This window comes from Phyllopteryx taeniolatus, chromosome 7, assembly GCF_024500385.1.
Source record: "Phyllopteryx taeniolatus isolate TA_2022b chromosome 7, UOR_Ptae_1.2, whole genome shotgun sequence".
Classification (NCBI taxonomy): Eukaryota; Metazoa; Chordata; class Actinopteri; order Syngnathiformes; family Syngnathidae; genus Phyllopteryx; species Phyllopteryx taeniolatus.
In genome coordinates this window covers 31,064,230-31,082,856 of record NC_084508.1, presented here as the reverse complement: position 1 = coordinate 31,082,856, position 18,627 = coordinate 31,064,230, and the positions used below count along the sequence as shown (strand labels likewise).

At 42.2% G+C, this 18,627-nt stretch overlaps 2 protein-coding genes across 5 annotated transcripts in view; one reads left to right on the top strand and one right to left on the bottom strand.

The window, feature by feature from the left end:
* Window positions 1–1,571: 1,571 nt before the first annotated feature.
* Window positions 1,572–18,254, bottom strand: LOC133480948 (serine/threonine-protein kinase MAK-like). 4 transcript variants are annotated; one of them, XM_061779733.1, is made up of 16 exons: window positions 18,138–18,254; window positions 17,478–17,570; window positions 17,195–17,377; window positions 16,258–16,312; window positions 14,923–15,044; window positions 14,678–14,760; window positions 12,907–13,039; window positions 12,602–12,773; window positions 12,278–12,445; window positions 9,287–9,601; window positions 9,009–9,205; window positions 8,807–8,928; window positions 2,961–3,068; window positions 2,780–2,881; window positions 2,587–2,664; window positions 1,573–2,517 (listed from the first exon to the last, which is right to left on the bottom strand). In XM_061779733.1, the coding sequence occupies exons 3-16, from the start codon at window positions 17,293–17,295 to the stop codon at window positions 2,360–2,362; spliced, it is 1,914 nt and encodes a 637-aa protein (XP_061635717.1). In that variant the 5' UTR covers window positions 17,296–17,377; window positions 17,478–17,570; window positions 18,138–18,254; the 3' UTR covers window positions 1,573–2,359. The 4 variants fall into 4 exon arrangements, with proteins under 4 accessions (XP_061635719.1, XP_061635718.1, XP_061635717.1 ...); XM_061779735.1 differs by lacking the exon at window positions 17,195–17,377 and having other exon boundaries at window positions 1,572–2,517; window positions 16,211–16,312; XM_061779736.1 differs by lacking the exon at window positions 17,195–17,377.
* Window positions 18,228–18,627, top strand: part of psmg4 (proteasome (prosome, macropain) assembly chaperone 4) — a 4,464-nt gene continuing 4,064 nt past the window's right edge. Inside the window, exon 1 of the mRNA XM_061779738.1 lies at window positions 18,228–18,504. Coding sequence (XP_061635722.1) covers window positions 18,328–18,504 — 177 coding nt within the window. The 5' untranslated portion in view covers window positions 18,228–18,327. The remainder of the gene's footprint in view (window positions 18,505–18,627) is intronic.

Here is an 18,627-nt window from a genome sequence, read left to right as displayed (position 1 = left end):
AACAATCACATAATGAAACATTTGTTACAGGGATTAAAGAGGAGAGGGGCGTGTGACAGTGCAAAGCGGGAAAATGGTCTTGTCATCTTAAATCAAATAATTATTTTATTCCACTGGGTTTAAACCACAAAATAATCCTAAAATGGAAAGGTAACACTCAAGAGGCGGTCCAGCTTCCCTTTTGGTCCCGAAGGTGGTGGGAAAGGCTTTTAGGAAGCTAAAGTGCAGAAGAATTTTTTTTTGTAACCTTGGCCAAATCTGTGCCTTGCCACAATTCTTTCTCTGAGCTCTTCAGGCAGTTCCTTTGACCTCATGATTCTCATTTGGTCTGACATGGCACTGTGAGCTGTAAGGTCTTATATAGACAGGTGTGTGGACAGCACCCGAGTTAAATATATGACTATATGTCACAGCAAAGGGTCTGAATACTTATGGCTGTGAGATACCAAGGCACTATCATCACTGTGCAATTTTAAAAAAATACAGTCTTTTAAACTGGGACCGTCTTCACATATTTGCAGATTTAAATTTGATTTATAAAGTACTGCATGATTTGGCCCCAGCTCCTCTGGCTGAGTTCATCAGCCAAAGAAACAGCTCTGAGCGTGTCACTCGAGGCTCTGTCAGAGGTGACTGTCTCATTCCTCTGCGCAGGAGCACTTTCAGTAAGTCAGCCTGGTCAGTGAGGAGCGCTGGTGAGTGGAACTCAGTACCTAAGGAGGTTAAACTGCTTACAACATACAAGGCCTTCACAAAAAAACTGAAAATGTGGCTAGTTAACACCTATAGCTGCCAACACTAAAAGACAAGTATGTTATGTTGTCTTTTTGTTATGATCAAAAAAATTATGGTTTTATTCTCTCTTAATAGTATAGTTTGATTATGTATCCTGTATTATATTGTCTTGTAGATGTATTTTACTGCTTTTTTACATCATGGCCAGGGGACTACAGATGAAAACTAGCCTTCTGGCTAATTCTGGCTTTTTTAACCATGTGTACTTCATGTGTTTTATGAAATTGCATTGTCCCCTTTCAAAAAAGAAACTGAAACTGAAACTAATATTTCAGTTTTTTTTAAATACATTAGGGAAAATTTCAAAAATTCCGTTTTTTTTCTGTCAATATGGGGTGCTGGGTGTACATTGAGGAAAAAAATGAACTTAAATGATTTTAACAAATGGCTGTGCAATATAACAAAAAAGTGTGCAATATAACAAAAAAGTGAACAATTTAAGGGGGTCTGAAAACTTTCCATACCCACTGTAACTCATCTCATCCATCCATCCATTTCCCGTACCGCTTATCCGCAGTAGGTTCGCGGGGGCGCTGGGACCCATCTCAGCTGCCTTTGGACAAGAGGTGGGATACACCCTGAACTGGTCGCCAGCCAATTGCAGTCATCTTGTCCAATAAAAACAATTTTATGCATTTATTTACAGAAAACACATTTAAAAACATTTTCACGTGTAAGAGTTGTGTTCATTTATGTGCAAAGCGTATGCTCCAAAGAATGTTTTTTCTTTGTGCATATATTTGCATGCATGAATCCAGAAATTGAAAAATTAGGTTGCACAATGAGCACTTTTGATTGCATTTTTGCTGTTTAATGGTTATGATTTTAGTACAGTACATCTTTTTTGTTTCTGTACAGTGCAGTGTTTTGTCTGTATGGAAAGAGTTATGGTTATTTCTTAAATGCATGCAAGAAATTCATAATTCCGTCCTCTGTGGAGCTGAACACGGTAGAGGCTGACATTTTTCAGGAATCCCGGGGGTCAGGAGTGAACTTCACAATCAATCACGATTGGGCAGGAGCGGGAGCGAAGGTCATCGGGAGCAGGAGGTAGCGGGAATTGCGAAAAACAAAGTCATCGCGAATTGAGGGGAGTGGAAACCATGAGACAGGAGTTGACGCGAGTGGAAGCCATGACGGGTGTGAAAAAACATGATGAGTTCTATTTTATTTTGACTTTAATCAAACACAGTAATCACAGAAGACTATATGCTGCAGTTACATTCCTAGTGAGGAATGTGGAATCGTGTATATTATATTATACTATGGATCCTTACAAGATACTGGTAGGAGGCCCGTGTGTGAGAAATGGGTGGGGGTTGGGTTTATGGTTTACGCCACCACAGGTGGTCACACTTCAGTACGAACAAATTGCTCCTGCAGAAATGCTTATCTGCGTGAACTTTGGAGGTATTGTGAAGGATTATGGCAAAATGAGTCTCTGCAATGTCAACAATACTGATTGTAGGATTGACTGGGCATTTTCTGTCCAATATTTAAATGTTTGACAAATTAGTGATAGAAAATGAGAAGTAATCAGCACATGGTCTTGTGCACTGATGTTCTATCGATTGCCTCCATATTTGGCAGTCCAGTCTACCCGCCCATGTATTGGTGGCATGTTTATGTTTCTAGAGAAGGTGTTCATTCCTGAAAAGCTGCCATTTGGACAAGGACAAGGGATTTGAGGAGATCTGAAGTCATCATGGTCTATCTGAATATCTGGGGATCAGCAAAATTGAATTATTACAGCTTTAAAACTGCATATTTTACTTCATTATTTGAACTTACCTTTATTAGAGAAGATTGCACTCTTGGACAGTTTAATTTTTGAGTCAATCCGGAGATCAGCAGAGGATGACAGATCAACTAAACATCCATGAATAAAGTCAGACGGATCAGTTTAGAAAATGAACATTTATTTTGTCCCAGTCAAGGGTTGATTCGTAATTAAAAAGAATTAACACATGGTGATGTAATTTACCAGCAGAGGGGCCTCCGATCTGTGCTTGTGGCGTCATCTGTTTAGTGTCTTTAGTTTCTGACTTCTCAACAGGTGAAATATTTGTCTTGGACATGAAGGAGTCTAGAAAAGACAAGTGATCCAGAAGGAACTGGTACATTGTCAGTAGATTCTCATAAAACTATTTTGTTGTTGAGATTACCTTTAATAAGGGGGCGCTCCTGTTCCTGTCCTTGAGCTAAGCCCAAGATGTCCCACAGGCTTCTACTGACCCCCTGGTTCCCTGTTGAAGATCTTTTTGGATCTATGCCTGAAAAAGCCCAAAAAAGGTCAGAGTGAATTTAGTGTTGCTGTGCTGCTGCATGGCACGGTGGACGACTGGTTAGAGCGTCAGCCTCACAGTTCAGAGGACCCGGGTTCAATCCCCGGCCCCGCCTGTGTGGAGTTTGCATGTTCTCCCCGTGCCTGCGTGGGTTTTCTCCGGGCACTCCGGTTTCCTCCCACATCCCAAAAACATGCATTAATTGGAGACTCTAAATGACCCGTAGGCATGACTGTGAGTGCGAATGGTTGTTTGTTTCTCTGTGCCCTGCGATTGGCTGGCAACCAGTTCAGGCTGTACCCCGCCTCCTGCCCGATGACAGCTGGGATAGGCTCCAGCACGCCCGCGACCCTAGTGAGGAGAAGCGGCTCAGAAAATGGATGGATGGATGGATGTGCTGCTGCATCAGGGTACTCAAATACAAATCTTTATCTTTTCAATGAGTCACTCATTTATTGAAGTTGGTCAGGCCACCTGTCATACCACGTCATAAATTAATACTGTAATATTAGAAAACAATGTCCTTTTCATTCGAAACTGCAACAACAAATGGAAATAAAATGCCATTTCCATTTTGATGAATTAAATCATCAAATAAAACAAAACCTGTGGTGAATCCAAAACAGATATAACACGTTGCGTTGCTTCCTGTTTAGTTCGATTTACGTTTAACAATATAATCAAAATATTTTTTTTTTCTCGTAAAGGAGCACCACGTCTATTTTTATATTGGTAAATTTCAAGAAAAGTGACGAAAAACCTCTATTGTTTCATAAATGAAGGTTGCTGCAGGAATTAAATAAGAGTCCTAGATTTCAGAGTTTTAACTGTTTCACTCAAACATACAAAACGATAGAGGCAGTGGAAATTTTATAGAAAATGTAATTAAATCTAAAAGCGGAAAACTACAGGGAAACAATGCAGAGGGAAAAAAACAAGGTACAGGTGAACTTTCGTAAAGAAGGCTGAATTCGTGGGATAAGCTTGGAATGAGAATGTGCGGTGAGCTACGCGAAAGCTGGGAATTCCTGTTACTGTTATTCTAAACCCAAATATGCACCAATTTGGACCTAGGAACAGTACGCTGCACTTACGTTGCATAGAACACAATTTCACCAGGCTGGTCGATCTTTCCGATGGTTGGGCAAGGACGCCGAACAGGTGTATTCGACAAAAAGGAAGGAGAGGGGAAAAAGAAAGCAAAAATGGAGATACAGCAAGGGTAAGGTGGCTGAAGTGCCTTAGTGATGGTGTTCATCACAGGCTAGGAGAAGACTTGCGTCGCACTTCCTCCTGGACGGATCTTTTAACCGCAAGCCACCCCACACGCACCAAAGTGTGGTTTCGGGGCGCGGTAGAGTGCTTCTGCCCTCCGCGTTAGGTTGAGCACGTCTCCGCCGTCTAGTGGTGGGAAATTACTTTGACCAGCGGCTTTTCAAACTTTTGGTCGCTATCTTGGGCCTGCACGCCAACGGGGGTCTTTGATGACTGGAAGCACAGGTTTCTCTGGGAACCTTTTATTAGTTTAAGGTCCGGGTAAGATAATTTAGGCATCCTTGTGGCCTTCTTGGAAGAATGCGGGCGGCTTGGAAGAATGCAGTTTATCAAGTTGTTGGTGGGGTTGCTGGGGACATCTGGTTGATGATCCGTTACATTAACATCACATAAAACACTCGTAATACCACATTCTGGTGCAACAAGTCATGGCTTATGCTATCAAGGCACTTACAGTGTGCTTGTGTGTCGCAACTCAGTGTGTCATTGATGCACACAGCCGATCGACACTTTTAAGTCCCCGTACACACGCTGGAGAGCAGTGATGCCGGTAATGCGTTACACCAAAATGCTGCCATTTTGAGTAACGAGCAAAGTAACGTGTAATAAACATTTCGCCTTTTTTTTCTCGATATTGTAGTTAGTCGTTGTGTACATTTTAGTTAGGGATAGTTAAGAATGTAGTGTGTTTGCTTTGTTTTATTAGTCATTACTAAAACAAGGGCTGAAAATTGGTCTGCACTGATGACTGAATCAAGTGTCTTGGTTATTGACATGCCTCATGTTCCCAGGCACTGTAGCTTCCATCCATCCATCCATCCATTTTCTGAGCCGCTTCTCCTCACTAGGGTCGCGGGCGTGCTGGAGCCTATCCCAGCAGTCATCGGGCAGGAGGCGGGGTACACCCTGAACTGGTTGCCAGCCAATCGCAGGGCACATAGGAACAAACAACAATTCGTACTCACAGTCATGCCAACGGGCAATTTAGAGTCTCCAATTCATGCATGTTTTTGGGATGTGGGAGGAAACCGGAGTGCCCGTAGAAAACCCACGCAGGCACGGGGAGAACATGCAAACTCCACAGAGGCGGGGCCGGGGATTGAACCCGGGTTCTCAGAACTGTGAGGCTGACGCTGTAACCAGTCGGACAGCGTGCCGCCCACTGTAGCTTGTTAATGATAAATATATGTAACTGTCTAACATGTAATAGCATATATTAAAATCAGAAGGCTCTCTCTGGATTTTATAAACAATAAAGTAATTGTTACAGTAAATAGTGATTGGCACATATCAAAGTAACTGTAATCTGACTACTCTTATAAAAAAAAAAAAAGCTACCGCTTTAGATTACTTATAATGTCACCAGACCACATTTTATGAGTAATGCGTCACATCCTTGGTCATCAATGTCTCTCACCCCTAATTTGTGGCTGGTGATGCGAACAAAATAGTATAATAATAGATAATAGTAATAATAGAAGAAAGCGATTGGGAGGTGACTGTTTATTCTACAATGGACAGTGACGTTACATTACCATGAGTGCAAAGAAATGCACGATTTCACTATCGGAACACTATTTTTGTTATTTTCCTCAGTAAAAAGTGTATTTGATTGTTGTTATTTTTTTATTTACACGTTAAGAATACAGTTTTACTGGCGTGTTAAACACACAATGCATGGTGGGTTAATTATTCATACCAAAGTGCGCGGTCATAAATCGTCATACAATAAGGACTGACTCACTGAATGGATTTACAATACTTATCCTAAATTCTATTTACAATGACGTCACGTAAGTAAGTGCTTCTTCCCCCCATCAATCACCCACAGCCTTGCTAGTTAAGCAGCTGCATAATCTTGTCACCATTTCTTGCACTTCGCATCAAAATTATGATGGTGGGAGCACATATATATATATTTATATATTTACTTTACTTAAATATCACACACCCCTAAGTATTCAGACCCTTTGCTCAGTATTTAGTAGAAGCACCCTTTTGAGCTAATACAGACCATGAGTCTTTTTGGGAAGTTTTTCACACCTGGATTTGGTGATCCTCTGCCATTCCTCCTTGGAGATCCTCTCCAGTTTTGTCAGGCTGGATGGTGACCGTTGGTGGACAGCCATTTTCAGGTCTCTCCACAGATGCTCGATTGGATTTAAGTCAGGGCTCTGGCTGGGCCATTCAATAACAGTCACGGAGTGGTTCTGAAGCCACTCCTTCGTTATTTTAGCTGTGTGCTTTGGGTAATTGTCTTGTTGGAAGGTGAACCTTTGGCCCAGTCTGAGGTCCTGAGCACTCTGGAAAGGTTTTCGTCCAGGATTTTAGATCTGGGGATGAAGAGGGCCCGAGGACAGCTAAGGCCAATCTGTCCTGTGGCATCAGGGAGGCCAAGAGGGAGTACTCCAGGAGGATCGCCCACCGGTTCAGTAACAGCAGTGACACCGGGAGTCTGTGGCGAGGTATACAGACCATTATGGAGTACAGATCCTCACAATAGACCTGTGACAGCTCCACCTCCCTGCTGAATGAGCTAAACAACTTCTTTGCTCGCTTTGAGGCACACAACAGCACACCTGCACACAAGTCTCCGCCCCATCCTGGTGACCAGGTGCTGACACTGACCCGGACAGCGTGAGAAGATCCCCCGGCAGGATCAATGCATTAAGCCCCTGGTCCAGATAACATACCTGGTCGTGTTCTGAGGGACTGTGCAGCTGAACTCACAGATGTCACAGACATCTTCAACACCTCCTTGAGTCAGGCTGTTGTCCCTACATGCTTCAAAGCCACCACCATCATCCCGGTCCCGAAGAAGTTGTCTCCCTCCTGCTTGTCCGGTAGCGCTCACTCCCATCCTGATGAAGTGCTACGAGCGGCTAGTCATGCACCACATCAAGTCCTCCCCCCTGCCCTCCTTGGACCCCTTCCAGTTTGCATATCGGTCCAACCAGTCAAACGATGATGCCATCTCCACCGCCCTCCACTCTGCCCTCACACACCTGGACTCTAATGACTCATTTGTCAGAATGCTGTTCATAGACTTCAGCTCTTCCCCCAACAACTGTTTCACAGACTGGACCAGCTGGAGCTCAACACTTCAATGTGCAACTGGCTGCTGGACTTTCTGGCAGGAAGACCACAGGCAGTACGGGTCAGCAGCAACACATCCAGCACCATCACGCTGAACACGGGCGCTCCTCAAGGATGTGTGTTGAGCCCCATCCTCTTCACCCTGCTGACCTATGACTGTACACCGATACACAGCTCCAACCTCTTCATCAAGTTTGCAGACGACAACTGTGGTGGGGCTCATCAGCAATGGGGACGAGACACACTACAGGAGTGAGGTGAGCCGCCTGTCCGGGTGATGCAAGGAAAACAATCTGTCCCTGAATGTGGAGAAAACCAAGGCGATTGTTGTGTACTTCAGGAGAGCGCACTCCCAGCATGCTTCCCTGAACATCAACGGTGCAGCGGTGGAAAGGGTGCGCAGCACCAAGTTCCTAGGAGTGCACGTCACTGAGGACCTCTCCTGGACCAGCAACATCTCATCACTGGCCAAGAAAGCACACCAGCCTCTCTACTTCCTGCGCACCTGAGAAGAGCCAGAGCCCCGACCCCCATCATGTGCTCCTTCTATAGAGGGAGACCATCCTTACCCACTGCATCACTGTGTGGTATGGAGCTTGCACCGCATCCTGCCGCATGACTCTCCATCGCATAGTGAGGGCAGCTGAGAAGATCATCGGAAACTCTCTTCCCTCCCTGCATGACATTTACAGCACCCGCCTCACCCGCAAAGCTCTCCGCATAGCGGGGGATGTCACCCATCCATCTCACAGCCTCTTCAGTCTGCTGCCATCAGGAAGGAGTCTGCGGGACAGGACCAGCCGACTGAAAAGACTATATTCATCAGGCTGTCAAGAAGCTAAACTCTCTGCCTGCTCTGCCGCCTCGACCTCGCTCGTCCTCTGCCCACCTGAACTCTGAACCCCTACCACATGTGGATGCACACACACACGCACACCTCCCCACACTGCCTTCTAATTTGTAAATGTTTTTATGTGCCTTGGTACTCAGACTTTGACAATGTTGCACATGTCTCCTAGTCTTTGATATTTGCACATCTAATTTATACTTTTGATACTGTTTATACCATAGTTTTATTCAGCTTCTTTATACTGATGTTTATTATTTTTACCGTCTTTTGTAGCACCGTGGGCCCTCGAGTACCATAATTTCAACCCTCTGTATGTGCTACGCATATTGTAGAATTGACAATAAAAACCTTGATTAATTGCTCTCACACATGAAAGCAAATAGTCTTTGTACTTGAACTTTTATGAAGGAAATAATACCTTGGGGAAAATGCTTTTGGGCGAAATTCTGTTTACTTGGTAGAGTGACTCGAGAATGACCTTTAGGACTTTATCGTTCACTCTCACCTGGTAGGTATCTGGACTGCTGCAGGTAGTGCTGTTTGGGAGACAAGATTGTGGAGTCCCCTCTGTCCAGTCCATTGTTGCCTGTTGGTTTTACTGGTGTAGAAGTCTTTGACACAGGAAAACTAGACAAAAGTTTTTTTTCTTTACACTGTAAACAGAAATACTTGCTTATATATTATAATACGATTGAATAAGCACTGACCAACTGCTCGACACATCAAGGGCTTCATCCCTCAAAGCACTGATGGTGGGTTTTTTGGAGATGGAAACTCCAACATCTGCATCATCAGCAGTATCCCAGCTGTCGATCGATTTGATAGACGTTTGACCCCATCGTCTTCGACCAGCTCTCACTCTGGTAACACTGTTCCCCGCCCCCGTGGTTACTGTTTGTGTAGGCTTTCATTTAACAAAAAGATGGAAAATATGACTTTATAATCACATTTCACCCTGTATAATATGTACTTGAGTGATACATACAGTTATGGGCTGCCTGTTTTTTACCAGGCTAAGAGGTTCCTGCTGTTCCTCTGAGAGCAAGCTGGGACACACTTGTTGTTGTGTGTCCGCCTGCTGGGATGGTTGGGTGGGATGAAGGGGCTGATGGAGAGCTTGGCTGCTGATCTGTGATTCTGTTTGAGCTTTTTTGGGCTCCTGAGACAACTTGTTTGTCATACATGGAGCTTTTTCTTCCACAGCTCCTTTGAGAGTCTTTGACAGGAGCTTGTGCTGCTTTGAGTACTTCAGAGGGACACCAAGTGACTGACCCACATAAAAGTATGGATACCGCAGTGCCTGGAAATGATGCAAAAATACAGACCATGTTGAGCAAAAACACATCATTTGTCTTATCTGGTGTTATAATGGTAGGTACCTGGGCAGTGCATGATGCCTTGTCAAAAGGCATCTCTAACATACTTATAAAGCACACTGGCATCTTTAGAGACCCAGTCCATATTTCCAGATTTATACAGTGAAACCTCTAGAGTCCAAAGTCCATGAAGTCATATAATTTTGAGTTCAACCAAAATTTTCTGGTAAATATAGCTTAAAAATTTAGGGGGCCAAACCATCATGCATGAAGTCATGAGATACAGTAGGCTAAAAAAGTATTTAGTCAGCCACCAATTGTGCAAGTTCTATCACTTAAAAAGATGGAAGAGGCCTGTAATTTTCTTCATAGGTATACCTCACCTATGAGAGACAAAATGAGAAAAGAAATCCAGAAAATCACATTGTCTGATTTTTAAATAACTTAAATAAGTTAAGTGGAAAATAAGTATTTGGTCAATAACAAAAGTTCAGCTCAATACTTTGTTATATACCCTTTGTTGGCAATGACAGAGGTCAAACGTTTTCTGTAATTCTTTACAAGGTTTTCACACACTGTTGCTGGTATTTTGGCCCATTCCTCCATGCAGTGCAGACCAGTGATGTTTTGGGGCTGTCGCTGGGCAACACAGACTTTCAACTCCCTCCAAAGATTTTCTATGGGATTGAGATCTGGAGACTGGCTAGGCCAGTCCAGGACCTTGAAATGCTTCTTACGAAGCCACTCCTTCGTCGCCCGGGCTGTGTGTTTGGGATCATTGTCATGCTGAAAGACCCTGCCATGTTTCATCTTCAATACCCTTGCTGATGGAAAGAGGTTTTCACTCAGAATCTCACGATACATGGCCCCATTCATTCTTTCCTTTACATGGATCAATCGTCCTGGTCCCTTTGCAGAAAAACAGCACCAAGCATGATGTTTCCACCATCATGCTTCACAGTAGGTATGGTGTTCTTTGGATGCAATTCAGCATTCTTTCTCCTCCAAACACAACAGGTTGAGTTTTTACCAAAAAGTTATATTTTGGTTTCATCTGACCATATGACATTATGTTAATCCTATTCTGGATCATCCAAATGCTCTCTAGCAAACTTCAGACAGGCCTGGACTTGTACTGGCTTAAGCAGAGGACACATCTGGCACTGCAGGATTTCAGTCCCTCGTGGCGTAGTGTGTTACTGATGGTAGCCTTTGCTACTTTGGTCCCAGCTCTCTGCAGGTCATTCACTAGGTCCGCCCGTGAGGTTCTGGGATTTTTGCTCACCGTTCTTGTGATCATTTTGACCCCATGGGGTGAAATCTTGCGTGGCGTCCCAGATCGAGGGAGGTTATCAATGGTCTTTCATTTTCTAATAATTGCTCCCACAGTGGATTTCTTCACACCAAGGTGCTTACCTATTGCAGATTCAGTCTTCCCAGCCTGGTGCAGGTCTACAATTTTGTTTCTGGCGTCATTTGACAGATCTTTGGTCTTGGCCATAGTGGAGTTTTGAGTGTGACTGAGGTTGTGGACAGGTGTGTTTTGTACTGATAACGAGTTCAAACAGGTGCCATTAAAACAGGAAACGAGTGGAGGACAGAGGAACCTCTTAAAGAAGAAGTTACAGGTCTGTGAGAGCCAGAAATCTTGCTTGTTTGTCGGTAACCAAATATTTATTTTCCATCATAATTTTCTAATAAATTTGAAAATCAGACAATGTGATTTTCTGGATTTTTCCCCTCATTTTGTCTCTGATAGGTGTGGTATAGCTCTGATGAAAATTATAGGCCTCTCTAATCTTTTTAAGTGGGATAACTTGCACAATTGGTGGCTGACTAAATACTTTTCTGCCCCAATGTATGTCTGCGTATCATGTAACACTTGAGTTCAAAGAACAGCCAAAGGATTATCTCATGGTTTGTGACCACAGAAGGGTATCAGTGATGGTAAAGAGAGAAAAGGTGCAATGATGATCATAGAGCCAGAAAGGGAATTTATTTATGTTGGAAAGGGGTACGCGTCATGATCCACTCTGAGTTTTCTTATGTTTTTTTCTGTCAATTTGTTCTGTGTATTTTGTCTTTGTGTCCCCGAGGTGGCGCAGAGAAGAGCTGAGCAAGGATGTGTGCACCTGGGAACTATTGTAATCAGCTCCAAGTCCTAAACTCCGTGGTCACACCAGGAAAATGACAAAATGTTCCTTTGTCTTTACCGTTTGCTGTGCACCATTCTCTCTTGGTCCCATATTGGATATTGCTCCCAGTTGGATCTTGTTCCTCCCTTTAAGTTCGAGTGTTTCCCTGTTATTCCTCCTCGCTCTATTCTTTCATTGTTTACACAATTCAGCTTCAAACTGTGCTTAATAAACTCCAAATAATAAATTGTACACCTAAATCCTAAATCGAAATCTGGGGACCGGGCAGAGACCGGTCCTTTGTTACAGGCCTGCTCGCCTTAGAGTGCTTGCTTGCCGGCCTCAACAGAGGTAACTTTGAAGAAACTAATTACTGATGTGTGATGGGTATTAGAAGGCTTTCCAATGTTGTTGTTTTTTTTTTTTTTTTTTTTTTTGCAGGTCTATGTGAATAGGCCTTATGTATATGAAACCTATACAAAACATCAAGAACAACTCAAATAATGAATCAAATTTTATATGTACCTGGGCAGCATTTGGCCTTTTCTTGGGATCCCACTGTAGCATGTCTTTCATTAGTGTGATGGCTTGATCGCTGGCATTGGGAATCAGAGAGCTGAGGCAGGTCGGGACACATTTTGGAAAACGGAAGTTCATTGAGCTGGCTAAAATATGGCCCTCAGGCCAATCTGCCTAATGTGTTAAGAGACATGAGGAAAAAAACAACAGGAATCAATGTGAATGTATCCTCTAGCAAATCAATGTTTAAGTTGAACAACTGTGTTTCGAATTAAATCATAGGTGGAAAAAAAATAAGTCAACGGATATGCTCCTTGTATGTTGGTTCACCTTCTTCAAAGTTCCCAGCACTTGACAGATCTTGAAGATCTCGTCCACCTCACTGTTGCCAGGAAACAAGGGTCGGAGGGTGTAAAGTTCTGCCATGATGCACCCTACTGCCCAGATGTCAACAGGTGAGCTGTATGAGGTGAACTTGAGCAGGATTTCTGGAGCTCTGTACCTGTTAAACCAACAGTTGATACATGTATTTGTGTTTTTTTTTTTTTTTTTTTTTTTTTTTTTTTTTTTTTTTTTTAATAGTTTGTCACTCAATTAACATTGAATTTTAAAAACAGACCTAATTTATGTCTCACCATCTGGTAGACACATAATCAGTGTATGGTGGCTGGGAGCGTATTTCTCTGGCAAGCCCAAAATCTGCAATCTTAACCAATTCTGGACCAGTGCAGAGCAAGTTCTCTGGTTTCATGTCACGGTGGAAATACCCTGGAAACAAATGTATCATATCCTTGGGTGAGCTGGAGCCTATCATAACTGATTTTGGGCAATAGGCATGGTATGCCCTGTACTGGTCACCAGCTATTCGCTGGACATATACAAACAACCATTTACACTTACATTCCCACTTATTGATGATTTAGAGTCTTCATTTAACTTAACATGCATGTTTTTGCAGGCACGTGCAAGAGACATTTTGGGGGCAGGTGCTCAAGCCAAAAAAGGGCACACCCTTTGCCAAAATTATTCATACAATTTTTAGAAAAAAAGTACCATAGATGTACCGTAATTTCTCGTGTATAATGCGCATTCCACCCTCCCCACAAATGGTCAAAAGTCAATAGTGCGCGTTACACATTGGTATAAGGGCAAAAGTAAAAAACTTTCACATTTTATAAGTGTACACCGCCATCCAGTGGTTATGAAAAAGCAGTACACTTTCATTCCAAAATTATTATTTTTTTAAATATGGTTGATGACTGAACAACAACGATCATTAATTTCTTTATGGTTACGTTTTGTTTCATGATAATGCTTTCCTGAAATGCTTGACCGTTTAATTTGCTAACCAATAAAATAAAATTAAATGTGTTTCCCCTGGTCCTTCGTGTTTTCTTTAAAGAATTGTACTGATCTTACAAATTCTGCCTGGGTAATCAAACATATGAGCGCAACTGTATGTTTTCTCATTTACTAAATAAAAGTAGGGCTGTGAATTTCAAAATAAGAGCAGTAAATAAAAAAAGTATGTGTTCAAATAAAGTGCTTAACTTCAGAATAATTCTTTGAAAAAAAACTAACAAAATACAGATAATAGTTCATGTTTTGATCATATGGGTAGAAGCAAAATCATGCATTATACATAGGTAGAAGGGTTTTCCAGAATTTTGAGGTCAACTACGGAGTTGCGTATTATACATGGGTGCGCATTATACACAGGAAATTACGGTACTTATGTATTCATTTCTGTGAACACAAGCAACACAGTCAATACACCTACTTACGTAGGAGGTGAAAGGAAGTCCAATGGATATGAAAAGTCTACACACCCCTTATCAAATCGTTGTGTGCACTGTGGATTCGCGAGGGGCACAATTCTCACAAGAAATCAAATACCAATCTGATCTCAAAACACTTTTGGGAGGAATTTATGACAGAGTTAGTATTTTAAAAGATTATATATTTTTTAATATTGATCAATGAAAAAAAAGGGGGCCCGAAGCGCAAAAGAGCACTTTTCATCCACCATAAAAGGGGCTGTTGCTACAGCACCACTAGGGGTCTATGTGTGCATGTGCCTATGTTTTTGGAAGGTGGGAATAAACAAGAATAGCTGGAGAAACCCCACACAACTACCATGAGAACATGCAAACTCCAAACAGGAAGGCTGAAGGTGAGAATAAAACCCCAAATCTCAGAACTGTACAGCAGCATTTCTAACAACTACTAACAATGTTAAACACAATATAATTTTGTGAGAAACTTGCTTTTAGGTTTCAACCCCAAGCATACTGTATCTGCTATCCCAAAGTTACCTTCCACAGATATTTTTAGAGTTCAAATATCTACCAAAGATGTCTGAAGGTAGTTCTTAATTAGGTAATATAAAGAATGATAGTTTCTTACCATGTTTGTGCATAAAAGCTAAGCCAGACAACACTTGAAACAGGATGTTCCTTATCTCGTTTTCAGAAAACATTGCATGGCTCCTGGCAGCATCAAAGATTAAAAAATAAATAAATAAATAAAAAATAATTAAATTAAATATGAGCAATCATTTACGTGTATATGCAATGCAAACGAATGCTGTGTTGAGATGAAAATGACACAAAGCCGCATAAGCACGAGAAATTAAACTGACACGATGTTACCTGTCATTCATGAGCTGGTAGAGGTTTTCTTTCATATACTCGAAGACAAAGAAAAGGTGGTCATTTTCCCTTATGACCTCTTTCAGTTTTATTACATTGGGATGGTTTAGTTTCTTCAGCGACTGTCAAGGGAAAACAATAGTAATCAGTAACAATTCTACTGTATAAATCCTTTACAGTCATTGTTGGGGAGTAACTAATTACATGTAACGAGATTACGTCATTTCATTACAAAATTTCTGTAATTGGAATTCATTACGTTACCGGGAGAAAATGTGGAATCCGTTGCGTTTGGAAATTTCCACCTTCTAAAGTCAAAGCTTTTGTTTGGCTGTCTGGTCATTTGACCTTCTGCTATGTCTCAAATGTGACATATTTTTCCAAACATGACCTTGAAGCGCCACCTTGTGGTACACTCTATTAGTGTGTCTGAGGTTTTGCAAAAGGGTAGACTTGTACAGTGGGTACGGAAAGTATTCAGACCCCCTTAAATTTTTCACTCTTTGTTATATTGCAGCCATTTGCTTAACTCATTTAAGTTAATTCCCCCCCGCCCCTCATTAATGTACACAGAGCACCCCATATTGACAGGAAAAAACAGAATTATTGAAATTTTTGCAGATTTATTAAAAAAGTTAAACAGGAAACATCACACAAAAGAGCACTGACTTCTTAACAGTTTCATTTTAATATATATATTTATATATATATATAATGCATAGTCCTGCACTGGCCCATCCTGTCCTATTAGCTCCCCCTAGCATCCCATCGTCACAGCGTGTAGCAACGCCTTCCCAGTCCACATACAAATACAATCGAACTCCTGTGTAATATTGTTATTATTTTCGCGCTATACTGTTGTTATGCTGTTATTGTTTTCTGTTTTCTTACAGCTGTTCTCTTTCTGTTGTCAGTCAGTAACAATTATCCCATCATCTGAACCTCAAATGGTCGCTGGACCCACAGCCAAACAGATTAGTGTTTGAAAAGTAAAGGAAAAAAAAGGACAAAATCTGACTTTTAAAAAAAGTCCAAATTAGGGACATTCTGCAATTCAAATAAAAAGTTCAGTTCTCATCCACACAGGTAGACAATTTACTGAATGGCAATAATATGCTTGTAGTTTGCAGGATTTTAAAACTGTACTACTTCATACTGTAAGCTGTTTTCAATATTTTTATATATTTGTTTTCCTTATTTAGAGAGGGGTGTGAGATATTAGCAAAACCTCAGTGCAGGTCAGCACCACTGCAAGCCACAACCACAATCATAAACATGATTTCTTTACCTGATTCCGTGTCCAGTGAGGGTGTAGAACACTGGTCAAATTCTTACCTTCAACTCCCTCAGATTCATGCATTCTTCCCAAGAATAAAACTTCCTCTTCATCCTGAAGAATGAGAGAGCAATTTTCAGGGGTTATTGTTATTCCATACCTCTTATCCTCACTAGGGTCACGGGCAAGCTGGAGCCTATCAACTCTGGGCGAGAGGCAGGGTACACCCTGAACTGGTCGCCAGCCAATCGCAGGGCACTTATACACAAGCAACCGGTCGCACTCACATTCACACTTACGGCCAATTAAGAGTTTTCAATTAACCTACCATGGATGTTTTGGGGATGTGAGAGGAAACCGGCGTACCTGGAGAATAAGCAAACTCATACAGGCGAGGCCGGATTTGAACCCGGGTCCTCAGAACTGAGAGGCAGATGTGCCAATCAGTCGTCCACTGTGCCGTCAGCATTCTACACACGCATCTAAAAATGTACTTCACAATTGGCAAGTGGATCAAAGATCCAGATACAAATGCCCCAAACATTCGAGTATGTGTTGGTTTTCAGAAGCAAGCAATGGTAACTGTTTGCGAACACTCATCTGTGCTAACATTGCAGCTCTGCTTACCTTTTGGCTTTGAAATATATGACAGCGCTTCTGCCAATTGAAAGTAGCTCTTTTGATCAGGAACTCTGGCCAGCCAAGCTGCTCAGTAATTGGCTGAGAAACTTTGTGCGGGGGGGGGGGGGGGGGGGGGGGTTATTTTGTAAATATTATGAGGTTGGTTATGTTCGAAGGAAATGTAGATAAAAAAAGAATTACTTGGTTGTTTCACAACAACTCAGTTTCACACTTGATGGGTGGACAGGCACTAGGGAGATCTCAATGGTTCTATACAAACAATGCAAAGTCAAATTTCCAGTTCATGAGTTATGCCTTACGCCACTTTGAACTTGTTTTTTTTTTTCCTTCCAAATGTCATAGCGTTCCTCTCACCTCTTGATGGCAACCAGCTCGCCCGTCTCATTGCTCTTGCTCAGGAGTACACTTCCGTAGGTGCCGTCCCCCAGCTGTTTTAGCATTGTGTAGCGGTTCATTTTCCACAGACGCCCCTCCCTCGGCCCCCCTCCTTCAAGAGGAGCCTTTGCAGTCCGACACAGTGCAGCGCTCACTCACTCACTGTATAGCACCACAACACAGAATTATTTATTCCGACTGGCAATCAACCATCTACTTACTTTTCAAACATTGAAATGGAAGTTGGGGTTTTGTCCTTTACCTGTCTTTCTGTATATTTCCAAGGAGGTTTGGCTGCCTGGAGCCTGTTTGGTTGCTGTTTGTTGGGATGCCTCACTCAGCTAAACGGATAAGCCTTTTACAGCAAACAGAACAATCCTCAGTGAGGGGAAATGGATTAAGTTGTCATGTGGTTCAGAATGTGTGCCAGGAAATAACCTCAAAGGAGAATAAAACTGTTTCGTAGTCCACCAAGCTTGACAATGGGAGCAACTTGTATTTAGGGCATCTTAAATGTTCTTAGAATGCACAAAGTTTCACAAAATGGGCCAATATGATTCTATAAATTGCATACTAATTATGTCTATTTACATTAACAAGCCAATTATATTTGTTGATGATAATTATCTCGACCAATTATCATTAACATAAAGTAAAACTTGAAACTATATGGGTAATTTTCATTTCATTTCATCAATAACTGTAAAGACAAAAATCTAATGTGGCTATTTTTATGCTGCCTTGGTTTTATATGGGTAAATGTCGCCCATGTTCAAACATTCACACGCTCAGTGAGCGGGAATAGAACCCAGGCTGCGGGCACCAAAGTCAGGCGAGTGGACCACTACACCATTAGTGAACCCGCTTGAAAGTCCCATCCATCCATCCATCCATCCGACATTGTCACTGTACTAGTACATACTTTTGTCCAGTAGATGGTGGTAATGTACCTCCGAAGTGCCACGAGCAGCTGCGAAGCGCGGTGAAATCGGCTCATGGATTATCGATTGCTTTGGGCTGCCGCTGTAGTCCTAACCCGGAAATCGTTGTTGACAAGCTGTGTTGCTAGTGCTTTTGTACGTCAACATTGGCAACAAAAAAGGGGGAAAAAAATGAGTGAAGCACAAAACCAAGAGATGCTGGATCCTATTTGTGTTCACAATTTTTCGGAGAGATTCATGGAGCAGACCGTTCATTTTCACGTCATGAAGCTCAGTGGTGGTTTTTTCCTCTGGGTCGGTTCGAGTCCACTTTTGTCCAATTTGGCCGTTTCAATGAGCAGCAGATACGTGAGTCACAAGCACTTTGACAAGAACAAGGACTTGGCGTCGCTCGCCTTTCTAGGACAAAAAAACGTCTTAAAGAAGGGCTCGTCACGCAAAATTATGTTTTCCCTTTGAATGTTCATGAAG

Coding starts and splice junctions, on each gene's coding strand:
- LOC133480948 (XM_061779733.1), bottom strand. CDS start 17,295: ATGAACCGCTACACAATGCTAAAACAGCTGGGGGACGGCACCTACGGA. Junction 2,882..2,960: donor GGAGCGCCCCCTTATTAAAG/GTAATCTCAACA, acceptor TGTCTTTTCTAG/ACTCCTTCATGTCCAAGACA. Junction 2,518..2,586: donor TGCAATCTTCTCTAATAAAG/GTAAGTTCAAAT, acceptor GCTGATCCCCAG/ATATTCAGATAGACCATGAT.